At 60.4% G+C, this 21,387-nt stretch overlaps 9 protein-coding genes across 10 annotated transcripts; 6 read left to right on the top strand and 3 right to left on the bottom strand.

Moving 5' to 3' along the window:
- The first annotated feature begins 1,414 nt into the window (after window positions 1-1,414).
- On the top strand, window positions 1,415-5,705 carry JDV02_007673 (uncharacterized protein). The gene is made up of 4 exons (XM_047989188.1): window positions 1,415-2,323; window positions 2,402-2,598; window positions 2,667-4,964; window positions 5,042-5,705. Exons 1-4 carry the CDS (start codon window positions 1,977-1,979, stop codon window positions 5,248-5,250), a joined length of 3,051 nt encoding a protein of 1,016 aa, XP_047845187.1. The 5' UTR covers window positions 1,415-1,976; the 3' UTR covers window positions 5,251-5,705.
- Window positions 5,706-6,017: 312 nt separating this feature from the next.
- IST1 (Vacuolar protein sorting-associated protein ist1) lies at window positions 6,018-7,912 on the top strand. Its single transcript, XM_047989187.1, has 2 exons — window positions 6,018-6,188; window positions 6,349-7,912. Exons 1-2 carry the CDS (start codon window positions 6,165-6,167, stop codon window positions 7,303-7,305), a joined length of 981 nt encoding a protein of 326 aa, XP_047845186.1. The 5' UTR covers window positions 6,018-6,164; the 3' UTR covers window positions 7,306-7,912.
- Window positions 7,578-9,885, top strand: JDV02_007671 (uncharacterized protein; the record flags this gene model as incomplete). The annotated part of the gene is made up of 6 exons (XM_047989186.1): window positions 7,578-7,671; window positions 8,073-8,647; window positions 8,702-8,768; window positions 8,836-8,988; window positions 9,046-9,209; window positions 9,316-9,885. 6 exons carry the CDS (start codon window positions 7,578-7,580, stop codon window positions 9,883-9,885), a joined length of 1,623 nt encoding a protein of 540 aa, XP_047845185.1.
- Window positions 9,886-10,233: 348 nt separating this feature from the next.
- On the bottom strand, window positions 10,234-10,949 carry APS2 (AP-2 complex subunit sigma). The gene is made up of 2 exons (XM_047989185.1): window positions 10,784-10,949; window positions 10,234-10,646 (listed from the first exon to the last, which is right to left on the bottom strand). The coding sequence occupies exons 1-2, from the start codon at window positions 10,813-10,815 to the stop codon at window positions 10,247-10,249; spliced, it is 432 nt and encodes a 143-aa protein (XP_047845184.1). The 5' UTR covers window positions 10,816-10,949; the 3' UTR covers window positions 10,234-10,246.
- Window positions 10,950-11,609: 660 nt separating this feature from the next.
- On the top strand, window positions 11,610-15,796 carry JDV02_007669 (uncharacterized protein). Its single transcript, XM_047989184.1, has 2 exons — window positions 11,610-14,313; window positions 14,366-15,796. Exons 1-2 carry the CDS (start codon window positions 11,979-11,981, stop codon window positions 15,553-15,555), a joined length of 3,525 nt encoding a protein of 1,174 aa, XP_047845183.1. The 5' UTR covers window positions 11,610-11,978; the 3' UTR covers window positions 15,556-15,796.
- Window positions 15,797-15,928: 132 nt separating this feature from the next.
- Window positions 15,929-18,285, bottom strand: SPT3 (Transcription initiation protein spt3). Its single transcript, XM_047989183.1, has 3 exons — window positions 17,839-18,285; window positions 16,984-17,073; window positions 15,929-16,877 (listed from the first exon to the last, which is right to left on the bottom strand). The coding sequence occupies exons 1-3, from the start codon at window positions 17,887-17,889 to the stop codon at window positions 16,047-16,049; spliced, it is 972 nt and encodes a 323-aa protein (XP_047845182.1). The 5' UTR covers window positions 17,890-18,285; the 3' UTR covers window positions 15,929-16,046.
- A 178-nt stretch (window positions 18,286-18,463) lies between these two features.
- PPM1 ([Phosphatase 2A protein]-leucine-carboxy methyltransferase) lies at window positions 18,464-19,838 on the bottom strand. 2 transcript variants are annotated; one of them, XM_047989181.1, is made up of 2 exons: window positions 19,497-19,838; window positions 18,464-19,415 (listed from the first exon to the last, which is right to left on the bottom strand). In XM_047989181.1, the coding sequence occupies exons 1-2, from the start codon at window positions 19,750-19,752 to the stop codon at window positions 18,589-18,591; spliced, it is 1,083 nt and encodes a 360-aa protein (XP_047845180.1). In that variant the 5' UTR covers window positions 19,753-19,838; the 3' UTR covers window positions 18,464-18,588. The 2 variants fall into 2 exon arrangements, with proteins under 2 accessions (XP_047845180.1, XP_047845181.1); XM_047989182.1 differs by having other exon boundaries at window positions 18,464-19,838.
- A 746-nt stretch (window positions 19,839-20,584) lies between these two features.
- On the top strand, window positions 20,585-20,806 carry JDV02_007666 (uncharacterized protein; the record flags this gene model as incomplete). Its single annotated transcript, XM_047989180.1, has 1 exon — window positions 20,585-20,806. The coding sequence occupies one exon, from the start codon at window positions 20,585-20,587 to the stop codon at window positions 20,804-20,806; it is 222 nt and encodes a 73-aa protein (XP_047845179.1).
- Window positions 20,807-20,827: 21 nt separating this feature from the next.
- JDV02_007665 (uncharacterized protein) lies at window positions 20,828-21,376 on the top strand (the record flags this gene model as incomplete). Its single annotated transcript, XM_047989179.1, has 1 exon — window positions 20,828-21,376. One exon carries the CDS (start codon window positions 20,828-20,830, stop codon window positions 21,374-21,376), a length of 549 nt encoding a protein of 182 aa, XP_047845178.1.
- Between the last annotated feature and the right edge of the window lie 11 nt (window positions 21,377-21,387).

The following is a 21,387-nucleotide window of genomic DNA, read 5'->3' as shown; positions in this document are numbered from 1 at the left end:
CACACGTCCACCCACCACCACGGCAGGGGTGAGACATGCAGCCGCGCTTGAGGGCGGGCGGTGAACTGGACACGAACGAATGTCGTCTGGCAAGGCCGGCCGCCGACTGCCAGAACGAACGATGAGAGAAACTGGTGGTGAGCGGGCTTTGGGGGAGGGCAAAGCAGACATGATCAAGGTACTTTGTACGAAGCAGGACCTACCTTCCCTACCGGTATGTACCTGGACGGCGCCGAGGGAGGGTGGCCATCCGTGTGTACATCCATCCATGATGCATCCATACAATGGCCATCTATATACTGTACATGGATGGCCATGATCCATCCAGGTGCGCCCGCATGCCGCCCTTCCTATCCATCCACCTCTTCTGATCTGGTCTGATCTGATCTGATCTGACGCTGACGCTGACGCTGACACGATGGCAGTGAAGCCTCCTGATGGTTTTCCCCTTTGTTTCTGTCCGGTAATGGCGGCGCCGGCGGCGGCCAAGGCCCGGCCGGGTGCCTGGGGCGCAAGGTCGTACAGCAGGCGGTGAGATTGGTGATGTGAATGCGTGAGTGTATGCGTGCATGCTGTCCCCATCATCCATTTCGGTCGGCGTCAGACTCGGTCAGGTTTCTTTCATGGCGCTGTCAGTGGGAAAGGGGAGGTTGTTGGCTCTCAAGGTAGGTACTTGACGGTCATTACATAATCATGCCCTATATGGATGAGGTCGCCAGACGAGAGGTGATGGGATTCATGGACGAGTGTAGCGATGTGTGCAGCCGCCTGCGGGCAGCTAGAGGTGTCACCTCAGTCATTCATGTTCCAGCAGCGATGGCGCACCCTGGATGCGTGAATGAATGAACTGAACCCACACATGCACACCCTGCAGCTGTCGGGTGCGGGCCGGACGAAAGTTCCAAGGGCACCGGAGCTGTACCCGGTACCTTAGCACCTATTAGAGGTAGGTATCTGTCGAATAAGGTGTCTTAGTAGGTACTTTTCAGTTAGTACGTAGGTAGGTAGCGGGTGGAATCGCCTGGAAGTACGGCTAAGAAAGAAAAAAATGTAGATACCTCCCCCCATCAAGGTTAGTAGCACCCAGGTGTAGGGTTTAGTACCTACGATGGATGCCATAGGTACTGGTACGGGCACCTCACCTCACGGACTTCAGTGAGAGCAAATCCACTGCCGCGCACTGCAACTTTTTGGGGACCTGGGTGGCCTCTCTATCAGCTGCTCGTTTGTTTGGCGATGCAGTGGAGAGGCAAAGGGCAAAGGGCGAAGGAAAAAAAAGAGGAGAGGAGCGCGCCCCCCCCAAAAAGGCAAAGAGCACGCCCATGATTGCTTGCTCTTGGGGCCCCCGGTGGGCCCAAGTCGCTGTCGCTGCCGCCGCCGCCGCCAGGCACCTCGACGCTTGCAACTGAGAGGGCTGCAATTTCCATCCTGCTGATCCACCCCCAAAGTCGCATCCGCCTGCTCGCCTCTCCCCAACGACACATCACATGGACTGTCTGTCCATCCACCATCCCTCGTCGTCTCCCATCGCGCCGCCGCCTTAGCACCCCTCTCCGGCGACAGCATCTCCCTCGTGCGAACCGCGATCCGCAAACCCCCCCATCCCTCCCGGCCTCTCTGGCTGCGCACTGCGCTGCGACCCTCCGTCGGGCTGACAAAGAAAAGTCCCGTCACGAGCCCGCAAGGCTGCGAGCCCGCACCCGGCTAGGCTCCGTCTCTCTCTCTCTTTCTGCCTTGCTTGACGTCTGTCTTGCCACGGACGGACGCTGCGTGTGTGTGTGTCGCGTCGTCTCGTCCCCAGCTACGATCGACCGTCTTTGACCCCGAGGTCACTCACGGTCACGCCCGCCGCCTATTATATTGAAAACGGCGCGACGGCCCCTTCCCCTCCCCGAATTCCTAGCGACAAAGTACAGCCCTGCGTCCCGCCAGAGTTGCCCTTCGCGCGATCCTCCCCCAAACCAGCCTCCGTCATCATGAACGGCACACGAAGGTCCGCCGCCGCCAAGAGAAAGGCTGCGGCCTCTCCAGACCAGCCGCCGCCGGCCAAGAGAGCCGTCAACGGCAAGCTTTCCGCCGACGACAACACCCCCGATGTTGAGATTGCAGACTACGACGATGAGTCTGTCCTCAGCGACGACATGCACCTCCACGCGCCGCCCATGTACATTGGCACCCCCGGCAGCCTGGGCGAGTGGCAGGACACCATCCAAAAGGTGGTTCGCAACGTCGTCGCCATTCGATTTTGCCAGACGTGCTCCTTTGACACGGATGCGGCCTTGACCAGCGAGGCGACGGGCTTCGTCGTCGATTCCGAGCGAGGGTACGTATACAAACTTTCAAATGTCGGCGTGATTAGCTGGCTGGCCATGTCTCGTGCTGACCCAGCTTCATCCTGTAGATACATCATGACAAACCGCCATGTCGTCGGCGCTGGTCCGTTCTGGGGCCACTGTGTCTTCGACAACCACGAGGAAGTCGACTGCTACCCGGTATACCGCGATCCCGTCCACGATTTTGGCATTCTTCGCTACGACCCCAAAGCCATCAAGTATATGCATGTCGATGGTCTCGATCTGAGCCCCGACCAGGCCAAAGGTATAGAGCCCCCGACCCCTACGCGTCTGCTCTGTGTCCGCAAGTTAACCATACCATTCATTTCACAGTGGGTGTCGAGATTCGAGTGGTTGGCAACGACGCTGGTGAGAAGCTCAGTATCCTCTCTGGTGTCATCAGTCGACTAGATCGAAATGCCCCCGAATACGGCGAAGGCTACAGCGACTTCAACACGTGTTACTACCAGGCCAATGCCGCTGCCAGTGGCGGTAGCTCCGGCAGTCCCGTCGTCAGCAAAGACGGCTCTGCCGTTGCGCTCCAAGCTGGCGGTCGTTCCGACGGCGCGTCTACCGACTACTTCCTCCCGCTGGACCGGCCCCTGCGCGCTCTCCAATGCATCCAGCAGGGAAAGCCCGTCACTCGTGGCGACATTCAATGCCAGTTCCTTCTCAAGCCCTTCGACGAGTGTCGCAGGTTAGGACTGAGTCCGCACTGGGAGTCTGCGACGCGGGAGGCGTTTCCTGACGAGACCAACATGCTAGTGGCGGAGATTGTGCTTCCCGACGGCCCTTCGCACAACAAGATTGAGGAAGGCGACGTCTTGGTCAAGGTCAACGGAGAGCTCATCACACAGTTTATCCGCCTCGATGACATTCTCGACTCCAACGTCGGCCAGCCCATCAAGTTTCAGCTGCAGCGGGGTGGCCAGGACGTCGAGGTCGAGATTGAGGTCGGCGACCTTCACCAGATCACGCCAGACCGCTTTGTCACCGTTGCCGGCGCCAGTTTCCACGACCTCTCGTACCAGCAGGCCAGGCTGTATGCCGTGGCCGTCAAGGGCGTCTACGTGTGCGAGTCGGCGGGCTCCTTCCGCTTCGACAACACAGACAGCGGATGGATCGTTCAGACCGTCGATCACAAGAAGGTGCCGGACTTGGACACGTTTATCAAGGTCATGAAGGACATCCCCGACAAGGCGAGGATCGTGGCTACATACAAGCATCTGCGCGACCTGCACACGCTGAACACGACCGTCATCTATGTGGACCGCCACTGGTCTTCCAAGATGAAGATGGCTATTCGCAACGACGAGACGGGCCTGTGGGACTTCAAGGACCTTGGCGACCCTCTGCCACCGGTGCCTCCCGTCCGACGATCTGCCTCCTTCATCGAGCTGGATCATATGCCACACCCCGGCATTGCGGACCTGATCAGGAGCTTCGTCCACGTCAACTGCACCATGCCCGTCAAGCTGGACGGCTTCCCCAAGAACCGTAGGTGGGGAATGGGCCTGGTGATTGACGCCGACAACGGCCTCGTCCTCATCTCGCGCGCCGTCGTCCCGTACGACCTCTGCGACATCACGGTGACGATTGCCGACTCCATCATCGTCGAGGGCAAGGTCATCTTCCTACACCCACTCCAGAACTACGCCATCATCAAGTACGACCCGTCCCTTGTAGACGCGCCCGTCAAGAGTGCGAGGCTCAGCAGCGAGCACCTGACGCAGGGCGCCAAGACGTACTTTCTTGGATACAACAGGATCGGACGCGTCGTGCACGGCTCGACCACGGTGACCGAGATCACTGCTGTGGCCATCCCGGCCAACTCGGGTGCGCCGCGGTACCGCGCCGTCAACGTGGACGCCATCACAATCGACAGCAACCTCGGGTCGACGTGCAACAGCGGCGTGCTCGTGGCGCCCGACGGCACGGTGCAGGCGCTGTGGCTCAACTACCTCGGCGAGCGGTCGCCCTGCAGCCAGCGCGACGAAGAGTACTACCTCGGCCTGGGCACGCCGACACTGCTGCCCGTCATCTCGACGGTGCAGAAAGGGGAGACGCCGCAGCTGCGCATGCTGTCGGTCGAGCTGCGGTCCGTGCAGATGTCGCAGGCGCGCGTCATGGGCGTGTCGGACGAGTGGATCAAGAAGGTGACGCAGGCCAACCGCTCGCACCACCAACTCTTCATGGTCAGCAAGAGGACGTTTGAGCGGGGGGAGCACCCCGTGAGCCTCCTTGAGGGCGATATCGTCCTGACGCTCAACGGCAAGATTTGCACGACGATTTCGGACTTTGACGTCATGTACACGAGCGAGGTGCTGGACGCCGTCATCGTGCGAGAGTGCGAGGAGATGGAGCTGCAGCTGCCGACGGTGGCGGCCAAGGACATGGAGACGGACCACGCCGTGTCGTTTTGCGGCGCCGTCCTGCACCGCCCGCACCAGGCCGTCCGCCAGCAGATCAGCAAGCTGCACAGCGAGGTGTACGTCTCGAGTCGCATCCGCGGGTCGCCGGCATACCAGTATGGTGTGGCGCCGACCAACTTCATCACGCACGTCAACGGCAAGCCGACTCCGGACCTGGAATCCTTCATCGCCGCGACGCGGAGGATTCCCGACAATACCTGTACGTTGCAACGCGCCAACTCTCCCCTCCCCCTCCCTTTTCTTGTGTATGGTTGAGTTGTGCTGACTGGTGCGCAGACTTCCGTCTCAAGGCAGTGACTTTTGACAGCGTGCCGTGGGTCATCACGATGAAGAAGAACGACCACTACTTCCCGACGATGGAGTGGATCAAGGACGACAGCGAGGCGTGCGGATGGCGACGCGTCACGTACGAGGGCTCCGAGGTGTTTCAGGGCGAGGCGACAGACGGCATCCCGCCCGTGGCCGAGGAGGCCGAGGAGGAGTAGGGCGGGCCGGGCCGGGCAACTCGGTCGGCCACTTGTGTTGATTCTGAAGACTGGACTGTTTTGGGCTTCTGGCATGGGACCGGGCGTTATGGCTATGAAGGATCTCGACTTTGACTTTCTGGAGCTATCCAGTGGCTGTGGCCTGCACGGTGTTTTTTGGCGGAACTGGAAGGATACCGGCAGCCTCAGCGAGGGCCCAACTCTATGTGCGTGTTCATCATGAGGGGGAATTTTTATAGACAGGCATTATTGGGGGCCACCGTCTGCGACGGGGCTTGCGTAAATAGTAGGAGATGCTTGTGCGTTGGGTTGTCTGCGGTCGTTGTGTGACGGCCGGCCGAGCAGGCTGAATTATTTGCTGAGGGGCACTGATGAGGCTTCGTGTGTTGATTGTCTAACAGATAAAACCTTCGAAGCCTACTACTAGAGGTACCTACTAAGGTTATACCTTCCAGGGCTCTCTGGGAAGGAGCCCTTCACTACCATGGTACCTGATTCCGACATCCTTACGAAGTTGTACTCGTGTCAAAGGTATTACCGTGTCTAGCAACTTACCAGAGCACTTTAGTTGTTGGTAGGGAACTAGAGGTGCTAAGATAGGTACCTTAGGTACTTACTTCTTGGGTTGGGTACTGAGGTACCTCTAGTCGTAGGTGGTAGCTTTGGTGGGGCGCTGGCGGCTGGGGTCCTGAGTGAGCCCCGCAGTGACGACGCCCTGGTCTGTCCAACTGCGGCGGTGGGCAGGCGTTGCGGGTTGACGTCCGTCTCCCATGCATTGCATGCGCGTGGGAGCTTCACCCATTGACGTCTGCCTGACGGCTCATTTGTAAGCCTTGCGACCTTGACCTCGTCCCGGGAGCGCCCACGGACAGACGACGTTGCCTCCTGCATACCAAACTACCACGCCTCTCAAGATGCCTCCGCAGGCGTCGCTCGTGGTGAGTACCAGCCCTTGACTCCCTCCGTGCTGTCGTCCTGGCGGGCGCATTCATTCATACCCGTCCGGCCATGGTCGCCCGGACCTCCACGACCCCCATCCCCAAGGTGATGCAGGAAGCGGGCTGACAACCCGCCGCGCGGCAACGTCGGCGACAATAGACCAAGCTCAAGGTGCAGCTCAAGCTGGCCATCGCGCGGCTGCGCATGGTCCAGCAGCGCGACGAGCAGCTCGGCAAGACGCACCGGCGGGCCATGGCGCAGCTGCTCGAGGCGGGCAAGGTGGACTCGGCGACGATACGCGTCGAGGGCATCATCAGGGCCGACATCACGAGCGAGCTGCACGAGATGCTGGAGCTGTACTGCGAGCTGCTGCTGGCGCGCGCGGGCTTGCTCGAAGGACCGGCGTGCGACCCGGGGCTGGAGGAGGCGGTCAAGAGCATCGTGTACGCGGCGCCCAAGACGGAGATCAAGGAGCTGGGCACCGTGCGCCTGCTGCTGGCCGAAAAGTACGGCAAGGAGTTTGTGCTCGAGGCCATGGACAATGCCGACGGCAAGGTGAACCCCAAGGTGGTCAAGAAGCTCAGCGTCGAGCCCCCGCGGCAGGAGCTGGTACAGGGATACCTCGAGGAGATTGCCAAGGCGTATGGCGTCGACTGGCCGAGGCGGGGGGCGGTGACGCCTCCGCCGCCGGATCTGCTTGACGAAGATGACGGCGGCGGCGGCGATCACGACGACGACGACAATCCCTCGGGCGGGCAGGCGCAAAAGGCACTGGAGGAGCCGCTGGTGGCAGACAACCAGGCGCAGACACCGGCGCGGCGACAGGCGTCGCGCGGCGAGGAGGAGCTGCGGCGGGCGACGAACCCGCCGCGGGGCCAGCTCGGCGGGCCCAGAAGCCCCGTGACGGTGACGCCCCCGCGGATGACGACGGACAATGTGCACCCCAAGGTGACGCTGGGGTCGGTGGAGCTCAAGCCCAACAAGAAAATGGAGGGCGCGGCAGCCGCCACGGCGTCGGCGTCTTCGAGGAGGGCGGCCGGGGCCAAGGAGCCGGAGGGGTCGGTGCCGGACATAAGTGACTTGGAGAGGCGGTTTGCGGCGCTCAAGAAGAGGTGATGATGCTGGTGCTGATGATATGGATGGAGGAGGAGGGGGAGCAGGATTGCTAGGTTGTTTTCTTGCCTTGTTCCTCTTCTGTCCTTTTCATGGGTAGGAGGAATAGGTCTCATTCGCAAAGCGGCTGTGATTTCCCCAACATTTTGGCTACCTCAGTACTGCTTGCACCTTGCTTAGTACCTCCTACTAATGTATGCCCTGAATCACTCTCGTGGCCCGGATCCTGAACAGCATGTCGATGGGGAACACCCGGCAGGCCGCTGCCCGGCTGAATGCATCGCTGGCAGGTCGGCCAGCTGGCGGCGGCCCGGCAACCGACAGCTGTGAACAGCCTTGGGAGGATTGATGGCTTGCACGCGTCCGCCGGTATTTAAAGCGCCCTCCCCTTCTCCGACCCGTCACTCTGTTGTTTTCGAATTTTCACACCTGCAACCTCTTTCTCTCTTCCGCTCACCACCCTTCTCCCGCTTGATCACCGTCAAAGCTCTTCTACACACAACCGCCCGCTTGCACGGGAGTTAACCCCTCTCTCCAGCACGTCTTCCGCCTGACTCGAGAGCTGCCGTCTGTTCTTTTGCATTTATTTGTTGACTCCCTTGTCTCGTTGGACCTGCTCGCGACGCGTTTTGCACTGCCAACTTCCAACTTTACCTGCAAACAACAAACGAAACTCCCTTTCATTTGGCGTCTGCCCTCTCTGCTATCCCCTCGCAAGCATCGTCCCCATCCCCCCTTTCCATCCCCTATGTCTTACGCTCAGGACCCAGCGGTCCCTCACGCCGAGTTCGACTCGGAGGAGCAGATGCTCCGCAACGCGCGAGAGGCCCTCGGCTGCACTGACCTCGTCACCCTCGCGGACTTGGGCGACATGAGCCAGTCGGCCCTCGAGATCCGCCTCACCGACGCGCGGAGCCTCCTTTCCCCCGCGAGCATCGCCTCGCTCTACGCCGTCTGGCTGCAGGAGCGGACCCTCGCCGCCCTCGCCAAGCCCGACGACGAGACGATTCGCCAGTGTGTTTGGTTCCTCTTCGACTGCGGCTGCGGCGAGCGCATGGCCGTCGTCACCTGGTTGAACGTCGCTCTCAACGGCATCGAGAAGTGGGCCAAGGTCATGTCCCTCGGACGCGCGAGCGACACGCGTGCCGCCGTCATGTTGACCATTCGCGACCTCTACGCTGGCCTCACGGTGCTCCAGGGCCCTGCCAATGGCCATGTCCTGGCCCCTCTTCCCGCCGTCCGCCCCGTGACCGCCCCCTTGCACGCCCTTCAGCAGCCACAGCCGCACGGCCAGATGGCGAAGCCCTCGAAAACTTCTTACGGCAGTCGTGCCTCGGTGTTTTCGGTGAGAGTTGACTCGAGGATCCCGAAGTGGGTCATGGTTCTGACAGATGAGAAGCCCCCAGAGGAGATGCAACTTCGTCAAGACGCAAATGAGGTTACTTGCGCGCGATGTCTCACCACAGGTAGTACCCAACGGCCCCCGCCCCCCACGTGTTTGAGAGGAACGGAAGCTTAACATGTACAACGCAGGCCATGCCACGGGAAGCTGCCCCAAGGTCCACACTGGACCCGACAATGCTCTTGCGTCCAAGAAGCCCGATTATACCCTCGAGGGCCGCCTCTTCAAGCCCCCTAGCCACTCATTTGGAGCACACCAAAGTCTGGCGTCTGAACATGTTACTGGTAGGTCTCCGGGTGCAAGTTTCTTCGCCAAGGGATCCTACTCACACGACGCTCCAGTCTCTCAAGATCAACACCCAGCCAGCAGCACTTCGAGCGGCCGGGCTCTCGCCAACGTAACTGTCACTAAATCCGGAAATATGCTCAAGCTTAGCGGCGTTGTCAAGGGTCCGAATTCCGAATCCACTACCCACACCAGCTTCGAGCTGCCCGCGTTGCCTTATGCAGGACCTCAGGAGGGCATGTCGACCTAGGAGCATGTGAGTCCCTTACCACCGTTGCCCGCCCCCGTGCCGCATTCCGGTAGGACATGCTAACCGTTGCACACAGGACAATGCATACACCCTGAAGCCGCCCGTCGACAAGAAGACCGAGGCGGAGGCGCTCCAGCAGGCTGATGAGTTCCTGGCGCAACTCTCGGACGACCTCTCGCTCGATGACAACAAGCGACCCCTTCCGGGCGATGCTGACACTATCGCATCTCCACGGAGCAAGGGACCGGCGCGGAAGAAGCAGAAGAATAGAGGAGCGCGCATTCCTACCCTTGGCCAGCTGGCAGAGCCAGCCAAGCCCAAGCCCAAGGTCAAGGAGCCCGGCGATGTGATGGCTGTGCCGAAGGCGACTGCGGCGGCTGTCGAGACCGAACCCAAGGATGCCAGAAAGCCCGCGGCGGCATCGCCTCTGCGACCCTCCTCGGTGCAGGACCTGTTCCGCAACCGTGACAACTTCCGGGCCAGCCGCGTGCCACGACGCCTCACGGCAATCGAAATGTCGGAGGCGGACGACGTGGAGAGAGCGGCGGCCAATGCGGCGCGAGAGCAAGCCGCCGAGGATGAGCACACCGAGGCAGGAGCCGGTGTTCGGGTGACGGAGGCACAGAAGGGAGAAGCAGCCAATTGAGTGGCCGGGAAAGTGAGGGCTCAACCATGGTGTGGCGCGACAGCACCAGAGCCTGCGTGAGAAGGGGAATGGGGTGGCACAAATGCGGTGGATGTAGCTTTGCTCCATGTAGAGTCTGATAAAAAAGAAGAGGATGTCGCCCCATGTCCTCGATACGCCCCAACGCCAGCCCATGATATCTCGTGGTCTGAATTCTGTGCCCAGACGCCCAAAGCGAGAAAAAGATCCTAGACCTCCCACCCCATGTCCAGCCCACCCCCTGCGTTGAGGGGGACGACGAACGCTTCACATGCCCAAGCAGGCACGCACGCGCGCGCACCTACGTCTTTACTCTCTCCCTACCCTCCTCCCCCCTCCCCATCTACTCGAGCTTATCCAAGTGCTCAAGGCGCGTCAGGACGACCTGCTTGCTCGTCTCCTCAATCTCGCCGGCGAGAAAGACCTCGTCGAGGATGGCGTAGACCTTGTAGAAGTTGAAGACGAGGTCGAGCTCGCAGACGTTGCCGAAGAAGGCGTCGAGGACCTCGACGAAGAAGTGAATGGCCTCGAGGTAGGCGAGCTCGTTGTCGTTGGTGTCGACGCAGGCGCAGAAGAAGAGCCCCGCGTAGCGGCGGTAGACGATCTTGTTGTTGCGGAACTCGACGAAGTTGGACTGGTACTTTTGGTCGCGCGGGGCGACGAGGCGGTGCACCTCGCCCTTGAGCTTGATCTTTTGCTCGTCGCTGTAGGGGGCGTACCACTTGGCGAGCCGCGTCTTGCCTCTGTTGGATGCGCGCGCGCGGCTTCGTGGTCAGCCATCGTCGTCATCATCTTGGAGGGATCGAGCTATGAACACCGGGGAGGGTTGGCGTGCGAGAGAGAGGGAACCGGGGGGGTTAAAGGGGTGGGTTTCTCGTACTGCCGGTTTTGGATGAGAACAAATGACAGCATCGTGTGAGGGCGGCGAACGATGCCGGTCTGTGTGTGCGTGGGTGGGTAGGCGGCTGCGGTATAGGGCCGTGAGGGAGGTGTCGTGATTCGCGACGGCCGCTGGTCGTAGCTTCAACAAGGGGGCTGGCTGGCTGTTGATGGAATGTCGTCGGGAGCCGGGACGGGAGGTTCCCATTTCTGGCGCGCGGATGTCGCGGGGCAGCCTGTCTGGCGTGTCATTGGCTGGTGTTCCCGACTAGGTGCCCTACGTAGGTAGTACCATTAGCAACGGTCTGACGGGCAGAGGCAGGCACTGCAACTGCATCCAGCGGGGTTCCATCCATTCATGTCCGGGTGTCGTGCCTCTCAGTGGCCCCGGTAGTGAGTGGCCGCCGTGCAGGTTGTAGGCGCCGCCCGGGCTGCACCGTTGACCCGCATATATGATGCTGGGCTGCAGCCAGCCAGCCAGTTCGCCTTGACGACATGCCCATGTACGTGGGTTCACGACGTAGTACGACATGATTTGCATACGTGCATGCGAATGATTTCAGACACGAATTTTACATAGGAGAGGATACGGAAGAGCGCCTCAAGTGGGCAAAATGATATCTAATTTTGGCGCTTTACCTTGGAACATAACTCGCATTGAAATCCAAACTGTTTAGGAAAGCGCGGGTCAAGCAAGCGCCCGCTTTTTATTTCTCGACTCCCGTCCCCCCACCACCACCACCCACCACGGGCCGGAATCGCTCTCTCTCTCTCGCGTGCGCCCCAAGTGGCAGCATCAGACTCTCACGCGACCTCTCCAACTTCACGTCCGCATTCCCCCCCCCCTCCCCACCTCGACGCCGCACCGCAGCCACCACTGCCTGGATCGACACTCTGGCGCCGCTGCGATTCGCATCACGCCCCGGTTGCTCACCACTCTCGCCGCTCGCCATTCGACGACATGCCTCTGCCCCCGCCATGTCAGTCGCTCTCGGCTGCTCTCACTGGCGATTTCTAGTAACGTCGGTTGGATCTGCATCTGCCAGTCGCGAGTTTGGGGGTTGAGCAGAGGGGCCTTCTCCGCTCTCATACACCTCGTCGACCTCGCAATCTCCTCGCGGTGTCTACGACGCCCGTCCGCCCGTTCCGGCCGCTGTGATGGGACAGTCTCCTGTCAGCTTCTTCTTCTACTCATCATGGCTCGCTCGAACCCAGTCAAGAGGCTCGCCGGCCTCCTTTGGGGCGACTGCCAGACCAAGGCCCCATGGCAGCGCATCATCAAAAACTCTGTTGCTGCCGTCATCGCCGTCAGCATCGCCATCCTCCCGTCTCTCAAGACCAAGTCCACCTTTCTGATCCCCTTGATTGCCGTCTTCGCCAACCCCGGCCAGCGCATGGGCAGCATGATCGAGGCGCTGCTCATGGTTCTCCTCGGGTCCCTGGTCGGCCTCGCGTGGTCGCTCTTGTCTCTGTACTTATCCAGCCTCGTGGAGGACTCCAATCCTCCGGCGGCTTACACGATCCGCGCCCTGTTCCTCCTGACGACCACACTTGTGCATGGCTACTTCCGGTCGTCAAGTCCGCGCCTCTTTCTCTTCGTTTACTTTCTCATCGTTGAATCGCTCTTGACCATCCAACTACCCTCGACGGCGACCACGACGCTCTTCACAACCATTTACGTCCCGACGCTGATCGGTGCAGGTGTTGCTCTCGTCGTTCATCTTGCCATTTTCCCCGAGTTCTCCAGCAGCTATCTGGGCTCGTCAACCATCGACACGTTGATGGACACTATGGAGACCTTGGACCGCGCGACACATTGGTTCATTACGCCCGGAGGTGACGCCGAAGAGTGCAAGGAGCTGTTCGCTGCTTCGACACACAAGAGCTCCCATGGCAAGCAAATGTCAAGATGGCAGTCGACAAAACGCCGCTTTGCCGGGCTCCTGGCACAACTTCCTAGCCCATTCAAAGCTTCCAAAACGCCTTCTGCCTTCGCCGACATTCCCTGTCACTTGACAAGTCTCGCTCAATTGACTGCGCAAAAGTCGAAGCTTCGAGCGCAACTGTCCCGTTGCAAGGCCGCCCAGAATGAAGTTAACTTTGAGATCTCCATATCCGCGCTCCCACCCATCTCGATGAAACCCATTAGCACCCAACTCATGACAAGCGCTGTGCAAAACATCATTATCCTCATTGGAGCATGCGAGAACAAGTTTATCGTGCTCGGTAACGAAGACGACGCCGAAGAACCGATTATGGGCACAGAGCGGCCCTCTCGGCCGGTCACTCCGGACTTGACGCCCGACTCTGGACCGACAACGCCTGTCTCACGGCCAAAATTCGACAAGCAGAAGAGCTATGCAGACAGGATTGATAAGGTCAAGCCTGTCAAGGAACTCGAGACCGGCAGCGCCCAGCTTCTCGAGTCGATCCTACAGCACATCAAAGCCCCCGTGCTCGAGTTCCAGGCGTCAATGGATGACGCCGTCATCCTCGTGGCGTCGTGTCTCGCCTACTGCTACGACGTGCCGACTCTGCCCTCGGGAGCTCCGGCTCCACATGGAATACATTTGGAAGAAATCGATTTGCGGATCGACGAGTTTACTGGAGCCATTGCTCGGTTTGATAGGAGGTCGACGGACGAGCTCAAGCGCGCTGCGATGGAGTCGGGAGAGTCTGTCGACCTCATGCCGCGCATGGAGACGTTCTTGGCATCGTCTTTCCTGCTTGCATATCGTGACTCGGCGGCTCAAGTGCTAGGAATGCTCCGCCACGCTCGCATCCTGGTTGACAAGAGACAGCGACGCCACAATCGCTCACGGATATGGATGCCTCACATCACCAGTCTCCGCCAGTGGCTCAGCACGGGAGGAGAGTCTGACGCCATGGTCCTCCCCGAAAGGGCGAAGAAAGCTGCCCGCACGGGCAAGGGTTCTCGCTCAGCACCAGCCGCCAAGGATGAGGAGCCACCGCCATACGACGACGGCCTTCGGTATCCAGGAGACGAAGAAGCAGTCCCTGCGAATGCTCCTTCAGAAAAGCCCACGAAGTCGAAAGACTTGAATCACGGGCACAAAAGCCGCAAGAAGTCCAAAAGACCAGTGGGCAAGGGCTGGATGATGATGACCCGCGCCTGCGCCGCCGATGCAATCGAGTGGGCTCAGGGCTCGGATGACCTCCACTATGCGGTCAAGCTGGCCATGGCTGTGTTTCTAGTCACTTGGCCAGCTCTGGTGGCTTCTTGGAACGCCTGGTACACGGAGGTGCGCGGCGTGTGGGCGCCCATGCAGCTCATTCTCGTCTTCGAAGTGGCCATTGGCACGTCATTGTTCGCCTTTGGCCTGCGTATATTTGGTGTTGTGATCGGCTGCACTTTTGGATACCTGGCCGTCGAGATCGGAAGAGGAAATCGAGTCGCCGCCGTGGTAATATTGGTGTTGGGTATCGTCCCCTCCGTGTATGTACAGATCACGACCAAGTACGTCAAGGCGGGCATCGTTTCCATTGTATCCATGGCAGTTGTCACGCTCGGTAAGTCAAGTGCCCAGCGGTCCCCAAAATGTTGATACTGACAAGCGTACAGCGTCAATCGACCTTGGCTCAGAGGCGGTCACGGTGTATTACAAGCGTCTCGTCGCCTTCATTATAGGCGGGCTTGTTGCCGTTCTCGTCGAAGTTTGTATCGCTCCCGTTCGAGCCCGGGACCGCCTTGTTGAGTCGCTCTCTGCATCGGTCCGACAGGTGCAAAAGATGCAAGCCAGCCTTGCTGTTGGCGTCGACACGCCAGAGCGACTCGATTTGAAATCAGAGAAGCTTCTGAACCGCTTCAATCGTGCCCGCGACAAGGCGCAAGCAGCACTTGCGGCCGCAGAGACATTTCTCCCCTTTTGCTTCAACGAACCGCGCCTCAAGGGCAGCTTCAAGCCTCTTGCTCCGATTTACGAGGAAATAATATACGTTCTACACCAGATCATTGACCGAATGGACAGCGTCGTGCAGCTTCGCCTCGCTTACGGCTCCTCCATCCTCGAGGACCTCAACTCAGAGGTGTACGCATACAGGAGGAGCGTAGCCGCCACGTGCACCCTCACGCTCTTCTCTGTCAACGAGGCCCTCACCACGTGGTTGCCACTACCCCAGTTCATCCCTTCGGCGCGTCTCGCTCAGCTGCGGCTGATCAACCGCGTCCGCGCGATCCTCATGAGGCAAAGGTCGGATGCCGACGTCTCCGGCGTCAGGCGGTTCTCGACTAGGGCCGAACTGGACGAAGAAACTGCGAGTCTAATCACCAAGCGGAAATTTCTCTCGTGGAACGCCAGCACCGCCGGCATGATGGAGATCATCGAGTATCTCGAAGAGCTCATAGAATTGGTCAAGCTGCTGGTCGGAGTCAACGCCTTCCGAAGCGGCATGCTCGAGCGGCCTAACTATGGCGATTACGCTCAGACCCTCGGCGGAGACCAAAAGCAACTGGCCAAGGTCGGGTCGTCGCAGTCCGGCGGCTCCGGGTCGACGGCGGATGCCCATGAGTCTGCCGCCACTTCCGCGAGCCACGCCGCCGACGCGGGAGTATCGCTGCGGAGAGCCGCGACGTTCGCTCAACAGGCTTCGCAGCACGGCCAGCGCAACGCAGCTGGCGACGTTGGCGCCACCGCCGCCGCCGGCGAGGACGAGGACGAAGTCCTGCCCCTGAGCCTGCAGAGGGTCGGGACGAGGTTGCGGCGGGCTGATACGGTGGTACGACGGAGACGATTTACATTTGGCGGGCATTGAGCACGGCGTACTGTGTAAAGTGTTTGATTTAATACGTCGTATTGTTCACTTGGCTTCTCATACATTAGCATCAGCGGGTCGGCGTTTTAGAGGGCCGCCTGTAGACTGGTGTTGCATCGATGTTGGATCCACGATGCATATGAGAGGGGACATGGTCTGTCAGGTTAGATGGCGATTAATCCAAGAGGTCACTGTTCTTGCCCCACTGCCTTCCTTCTTGAGAGAGGAGAAAATAGAATCATGATGCTTCTTTGACTCTATCACGTCTCAGAAAATGCCTAGAAAGACAACTCGGGTATCCTGTTGGCCACGAAACCAAGCACAACCTCAAATCCCTTGCGAACCGAGAGACTCCCCCCCCCCCCCCAAAAAAAACCCGAAGCCAGCCGTGAACAAGAGCCACATCCCACTAAGCTCGTGGGCATCCACCATGCGCCGACGCCAAAGGAGAGCAAGACAAGTACGGACGGTGAGAAAGTCGAGACCACAGTCTAGATGATGTTGAGGGGCGTGTGTTGGATGAGGCGGGTGCCGTTGAGCATGGCGCGCAATTTCTTGGGACGCTGCTGGAAGCGACGAAACGCCTCCTGGACGTGCCGCGGCTCGATGGGCGTCTTCCCCTCGCTGGGGGGGTCGAAGAGGCCGTGCTGGTGCTTGCGCTTCTTGGCGCCGGCGACGCTGTCGGCGCCCGACTGGGCGCGGGCCAGGTCCTCCTGCTCCTTGGCCTTGAGGGCGACTTCGGTGAGGGTCGCGACCATCTCGAAGGTGAGGAAGCCGAGGATGTCGACAATGTCGTCCGAGGGCTTGCTGTCGGTGACGATGCCGAAGCCGGCCCACTCGCGGAAGCGCTTGCCCTTGCGCCAGGTGAACGAGGCCTGTCGGTACTCGGACCAGGTGACGTACTCCTCACGCGTCATGAGCTTGGTGCGCTCGTCGGCCTTGCGGAGGCGTTGGAGGGTCATGTAGTTCATCTCGTCCTCTTCCTCGTCCTCCTCGTCCTCCCGCTCAGGCACTTCGACGGAGAAGAAGGAGGCGGGCTCCCAGGGCAAGCCGACCTTGGCCTTCTTGTTCTTCTTGGCCGCCTCGTCGACGGGGCCGCCCGAGCCGGCCACGACGCCGCCCACAGGGTCGTCGCCCGCGGCCAGGTCGGCGTCGGCGCCCTTGTCGTCCGAGTCCTTGACGTTCTTGCGGACGTCCTTCCACGAGAGGAAGGTGCGCAGCCGCGACACCTTGGCCTGATCGTGGCGGATCTGAAAGATGAGGTCGTTTGTACTGATAGACTTGGAGCCGCGGCGCGAGGCCAGCTCAGTGCAATTACGGAGCTGAGAGGGGGGGTGTGCGAGTCAGCAAGCCATTATTTGAATGCCAAAAGCAGCTGTGGGAGCCGCGGTAGGAAATGACCAAGGGGAGAAAGGGAAATCAGCTCACCAGCTCGATGACTTGCTGCCGCACAATGTCCTCGATGATACTCGTAGTCTCAACGGAAGGCTCGGCGGTCTCGCCCGATACGTACATCATCTGCCGAATCGTGTTAACCATGAGTTCACGCGGCGACTTCTGCGACTTTGCCGGCGGCGGAGGCATCAACATGGGCATGTGTTCGCCTTGCTCGTTGGCGTCCATGCTGGGCGGCGGAGTTGGAGGGTTCCAGTGTTGTTGTGGGTTGAGGAGTTTGACCAGGTGGAGGAGCTGCTTGCCATGCAGTTGCGAGAGATGAGAGGTTGAGTGGCAAAGTGCAGTGCAGGAGCGACCAGGTAGCATATTTGGCTTCCGGGCGCGCGGCCGTTCAGCGCACCGCACAGCTCGCAGCTGCGCGAGCCCGGCGACCGATGACTATTCGTTTGAGCCGCTCCCACAGCCAGCACGCTCCGGGTCTTGCGCAGCAGCTTATTGGGGCACCGGGCCTGAACACGCAGCGTTTCTCTCGACGTAGGGCAAGCTGGTACGACCTCAACGAGCCGCGGGCGGTGGTCCGGGCCCAGCGGCGGGAGCAATCCCGTCTCATCTGATGCCAGTTTGTTGAAGCCTGTTCAACGGGGGGTGAGTGACTGGTGCTGGACCGGGTTCGTGAGGCGACACAGTCGGCGCATGTGCGTCAGCATCCTCGATATCGATTGAGGAGCCCGAGGGGAGGCTTCCGCGGGTGTTGAGACGACCAGGTGAGGCGAGTCCAAGGATATATCGGCTCCGCCGCCGCCGCCCAGGGAACGAGAGGTTCACGATCCGCCGTGCGAATTGCATTCACTGAATCGAAAGGGAGATCTGGGGATTGCCACTACTAACCTGACTGATCTCCTGGCGATACTTGTACGCCTTGTTGTCCTTGTCCGCCATGGTCGCGGTCGCAGTGGCTGCTCACGCAGCAGGAGTGACGTCCGAATCGATTGCCCCTGCCGTCTCTGGTCCTCGGTATTTGCGACACCGCCGCCGAGGTTTTTATCGTGTGAAAGCCTCCACGCCCTGGCCCGGGGGCAGATGCGCGCCTCCCTCAGACGAAATGCCGGCTTCCGGGCACGAGTGAGAGGGCACTGAGACGCGAGACGGTATTCAACGACGCGTGCGAGCGTACAAGAATAATGAGCGGTAGCAGAGGGGAAAACAAACAGGGAAAACTTCAAACCGTCGTGGTTCTGGGTGATGCAGAAAAGCGACAGTGGATCAATACGAGAGGAGGTTTAATAAGATTGACTAGGTAACAAAGCATACGAAGTACGTGACAGGACGGACTGGGTTCAGAGCGCAATGCATGCAGGTCATCAATCAATGGCCGCAGACGCCGAATCAACGAATCTGGGGTCAGGCACGTGATGGACCACGGCTCCACTTCCCACGACAGCGCCCGATAAGTGCATCACCCCGCCAATGTCATTCTCATTGCAAGGGAGGCGGCGGAACTTTGTCACTTTCGCTCGAATCATCTTTGTAGGAAATGCAAGCCACCATGGACTCACATGACAACATATACACGACATCGCCGTGCCAGCAGCCGCTGTCGTCGAGATGTCTTGTGGCCGTCTTAATTTTGTCATCTACCTAGCGCGCCTCCTGTCCAAGCCCGGCGAGCCAGGTGCCTCCCTTTGTCCCCCAGACGACGACATAGTGCGCCGCCAACAGCTGCCACTCCTCCACCTCGTCTAAACCCTCGAGCGCGTCCACCCTCCTCCGCTCGTCGCCGCCGACCCACCGCTCCCAGGCATCCTTGATGGTCGCGTGCCCGACGGCGTGGAACCCTGCGTCACGCAGCCGGTCCTCCTGCCCGGCGACGTCCCTGTAGCGCTCCAGGCTAGGCATGCTGATGCTGCGCGCGCGTAGATTTGAAACCATGACCTGGCCGAAGGCGTCGTCGAGCGGCATCGGCTCGTATATGACGACGGCCAGGCGCGGCATGCGGTCGCGGAAGACGCTCAGCACGCGCTCCGAGTCGCGTTGCGTGAGGTAGCAGAGGCAGCACTCGGACAGCACGAGCGTGGGCACGTCTGTGCGCATCGACGCGGGCATGCCCCCGGCCGCAGCAGCGAAGCGATCGGGCATGTCACGCAGGTCGCCCGCGTGGCAGTGATACTCGCTGGGGCCCTTGGCAGGGCGCGCGCTCCAGGAGCCGCTCTCGGCGGCCTCGACGTCCTCGAGCTGTCGCGCCATGGCCGGCGCTGAACGCACAATGTGCAGCTTCCGCCGGCACGTCTCGGCAAAGTCGAGTTCATGGTATATGAGGTCGTCGGTGTGGGGCCACTCGAGGGCGCGGAACGGCCTCGTGTCGGTGCCTGCGCCCAGTGAAATGATCTGCCTGGGTCCTTGGCCGCGCGTCTCGGCGAGGAACGCGCCGACGACCTGGTCCAGGGCTCGTGTGCGCATGTACGTGCCTGAATTGGGGAAACGGCTGCGTTAGTTGACAGGGAAGACGGGGTGGCTGGCCGGGGCAGCCAGAGATGGCGCGCGCATGCCTCGGTTGATGATGGGTAGCCGCCGCGTGGGCGGGCCGGACACGAAGAAGCCCGCGTAAGGGTCGTCCAGATAGCCCAGGCCGACGGCACTCAGCCTCGACACGGCGGCATCGGTGTCGGTGTCTTGAATGACGGCATCGGCAGAGGCGTGGCCGTGCCTCCTGCTGCCGCCTCGCCCGGCGCCCCTCCCGCCACGACTGCCTCCCCGCAAGGAGAGGAGGTTCGGTATTGAAGGTGCCGCCATGGTTGTGTGCATATATGATGCCCTTTCCTCCCGGTGCGCGCATCCGGGGCAGGTGGCGAGGAGAGTGCAACAGCTCGGTGGACGTTAAAGGCGTCCGGGTGACAGGATGGAAGCTTATGAGGGGCACACCTCCCTGAGATGTCCATGCTGCTCTGTGGGGTGGTGGGTCACCTGAGGGGCGCTGTTAGTACTACGTAGCGGCAAGGGTTCAGGGCGCCACAGGGGGTGACGTCGCCTCGCATGAGTGCTAAAGTGAGTGCATAAAGGCACCCGACCTCGGGCACCTACCAGTGGACGACGCATAGTACCTACTGTAGGTACGGGCAGTTACTAGAAGTTCGTAAACCCCACCGTCCATATCTCGTAGGTACCTGTAGCCAGTCAATATACCTCCCAGGCTACCTCAGGTCATCACGTCCTTCCTAACCAGGTGGTATTTCGCATTCATACCTACCTAGCTCTCTATAACACCATAACAACTAAAGAAACTTTGTGTTATAACCGCATCAAGTCGACCATTGTCTCAAGCTTTTTGTCAGTCACCGAGTTTCGACGGCGTTGAACATTGATTGCCTCTTCGGTTTTCCTGGCCTTGCATTCCACTAGCTGCATCAGAATCAAGGACCAGCGAGTCGGTGCGTCGAGCTGCTTCCTCCTCATGTTTCATCCAGAGAATTGTGACCCCACGGTGTAACCAGTTCTGACCACGGCCTACCAAGTTTCTTGTCTTCTACATCCCTACAGCCTTATAGGAGGGCCCCCTTGCCGTACTCCTCGACAACGAGCGTCGCCGGCCGCTTCCCAACCCAGCCTTTTTTTCTTGAAGTGTATCCTGGACACTCTCATGGCAAAGATAAAGTCGGTAGAGCCATCAAAAGCCGTCGAGTCGGTCGTCTCGTGCGTCGCCGTCGGCCCTACTCCGATCGTCGCAGGCAGTCCGAGCGTGCTCTGCACGTCGGCGCTCACCGTCACCTTCCTCCGATTTTGGATGACGGCCGCACCGCGCACGATCTTGAGCCCCGTCACGAGGCAGCAGCTTGCCTTGTCCCCGCGACTGCTCATGTAGGAGCGCACCTGGTCCTGTGCCATGGCCCGCTCAATGTACGATGCTGTTGGCGTGAAGGAGACGGTGTCTAGGCGGTCGAACTTGTATGCCGTCTCCTCGCTCCTCTCGATGCCCGGCCAGCTCGAAGCGGGCACGCCCGCCGCCGTGTACCAGCTGGACTGGGCCGACCCGCCGCCCGAGCTGCTCATGAAGGACTGGCGGACGCTCCTCGGCGCGTGCGCGGGCTCCCAGGCGGTGCGCAAGGCCCTGGAGCTGGAGAGGGCGCATTTCGCCCTCGGACTGACCCTGTGGTTCATCCTGCTGTGGGAGACGGAGTGGTTCGGCCACGTCTGCAGCTGTGCCTTTCGATGCGTGCTCTTTGCGCCTGACGCGGCTGGCCAGGAGGACAGCGGCGTCGAAGGGGCATCCGCGGATGATGCGGGTGGCGAGGCGGAAGCACGCTACCGCCGAGAGCACGTCTATGCGTACGATGCTTGCGCCGCGAGGGCGTCGACGCCGAAAATACCATCGCCGAGATCGAGGCCGGAGCCGACGCCATGCACGCACAACAAGGCTCGAGCTCGGCCGTGACATCTGCAGCT

This window comes from Purpureocillium takamizusanense, chromosome 7 (genome assembly GCF_022605165.1).
Source record: "Purpureocillium takamizusanense chromosome 7, complete sequence".
In the NCBI taxonomy this organism is placed as follows: Eukaryota; Fungi; Ascomycota; class Sordariomycetes; order Hypocreales; family Ophiocordycipitaceae; genus Purpureocillium; species Purpureocillium takamizusanense.
The sequence above is the reverse complement of the archived record's forward strand: the minus strand, read 5'-3'. Positions and strand labels throughout refer to the sequence as shown.

Coding starts and splice junctions, on each gene's coding strand:
- JDV02_007673 (XM_047989188.1), top strand. CDS start 1,977: ATGAACGGCACACGAAGGTCCGCCGCCGCCAAGAGAAAGGCTGCGGCC. Junction 2,324..2,401: donor GTCGTCGATTCCGAGCGAGG/GTACGTATACAA, acceptor TTCATCCTGTAG/ATACATCATGACAAACCGCC. Junction 2,599..2,666: donor GAGCCCCGACCAGGCCAAAG/GTATAGAGCCCC, acceptor TTCATTTCACAG/TGGGTGTCGAGATTCGAGTG.
- IST1 (XM_047989187.1), top strand. CDS start 6,165: ATGCCTCCGCAGGCGTCGCTCGTG. Junction 6,189..6,348: donor CTCCGCAGGCGTCGCTCGTG/GTGAGTACCAGC, acceptor CGGCGACAATAG/ACCAAGCTCAAGGTGCAGCT.
- APS2 (XM_047989185.1), bottom strand. CDS start 10,815: ATGCTGTCATTTGTTCTCATCCAAAACCGGCA. Junction 10,647..10,783: donor GTTCTCATCCAAAACCGGCA/GTACGAGAAACC, acceptor CGCATCCAACAG/AGGCAAGACGCGGCTCGCCA.
- JDV02_007669 (XM_047989184.1), top strand. CDS start 11,979: ATGGCTCGCTCGAACCCAGTCAAGAGGCTCGCCGGCCTCCTTTGGGGC. Junction 14,314..14,365: donor CATGGCAGTTGTCACGCTCG/GTAAGTCAAGTG, acceptor ACAAGCGTACAG/CGTCAATCGACCTTGGCTCA.
- SPT3 (XM_047989183.1), bottom strand. CDS start 17,889: ATGGCGGACAAGGACAACAAGGCGTACAAGTATCGCCAGGAGATCAGT. Junction 17,074..17,838: donor ATCGCCAGGAGATCAGTCAG/GTTAGTAGTGGC, acceptor ACGATTCGGCAG/ATGATGTACGTATCGGGCGA. Junction 16,878..16,983: donor GGCAGCAAGTCATCGAGCTG/GTGAGCTGATTT, acceptor CCCCCCTCTCAG/CTCCGTAATTGCACTGAGCT.
- PPM1 (XM_047989181.1), bottom strand. CDS start 19,752: ATGCACACAACCATGGCGGCACCTTCAATACCGAACCTCCTCTCCTTG. Junction 19,416..19,496: donor GCTACCCATCATCAACCGAG/GCATGCGCGCGC, acceptor TCCCCAATTCAG/GCACGTACATGCGCACACGA.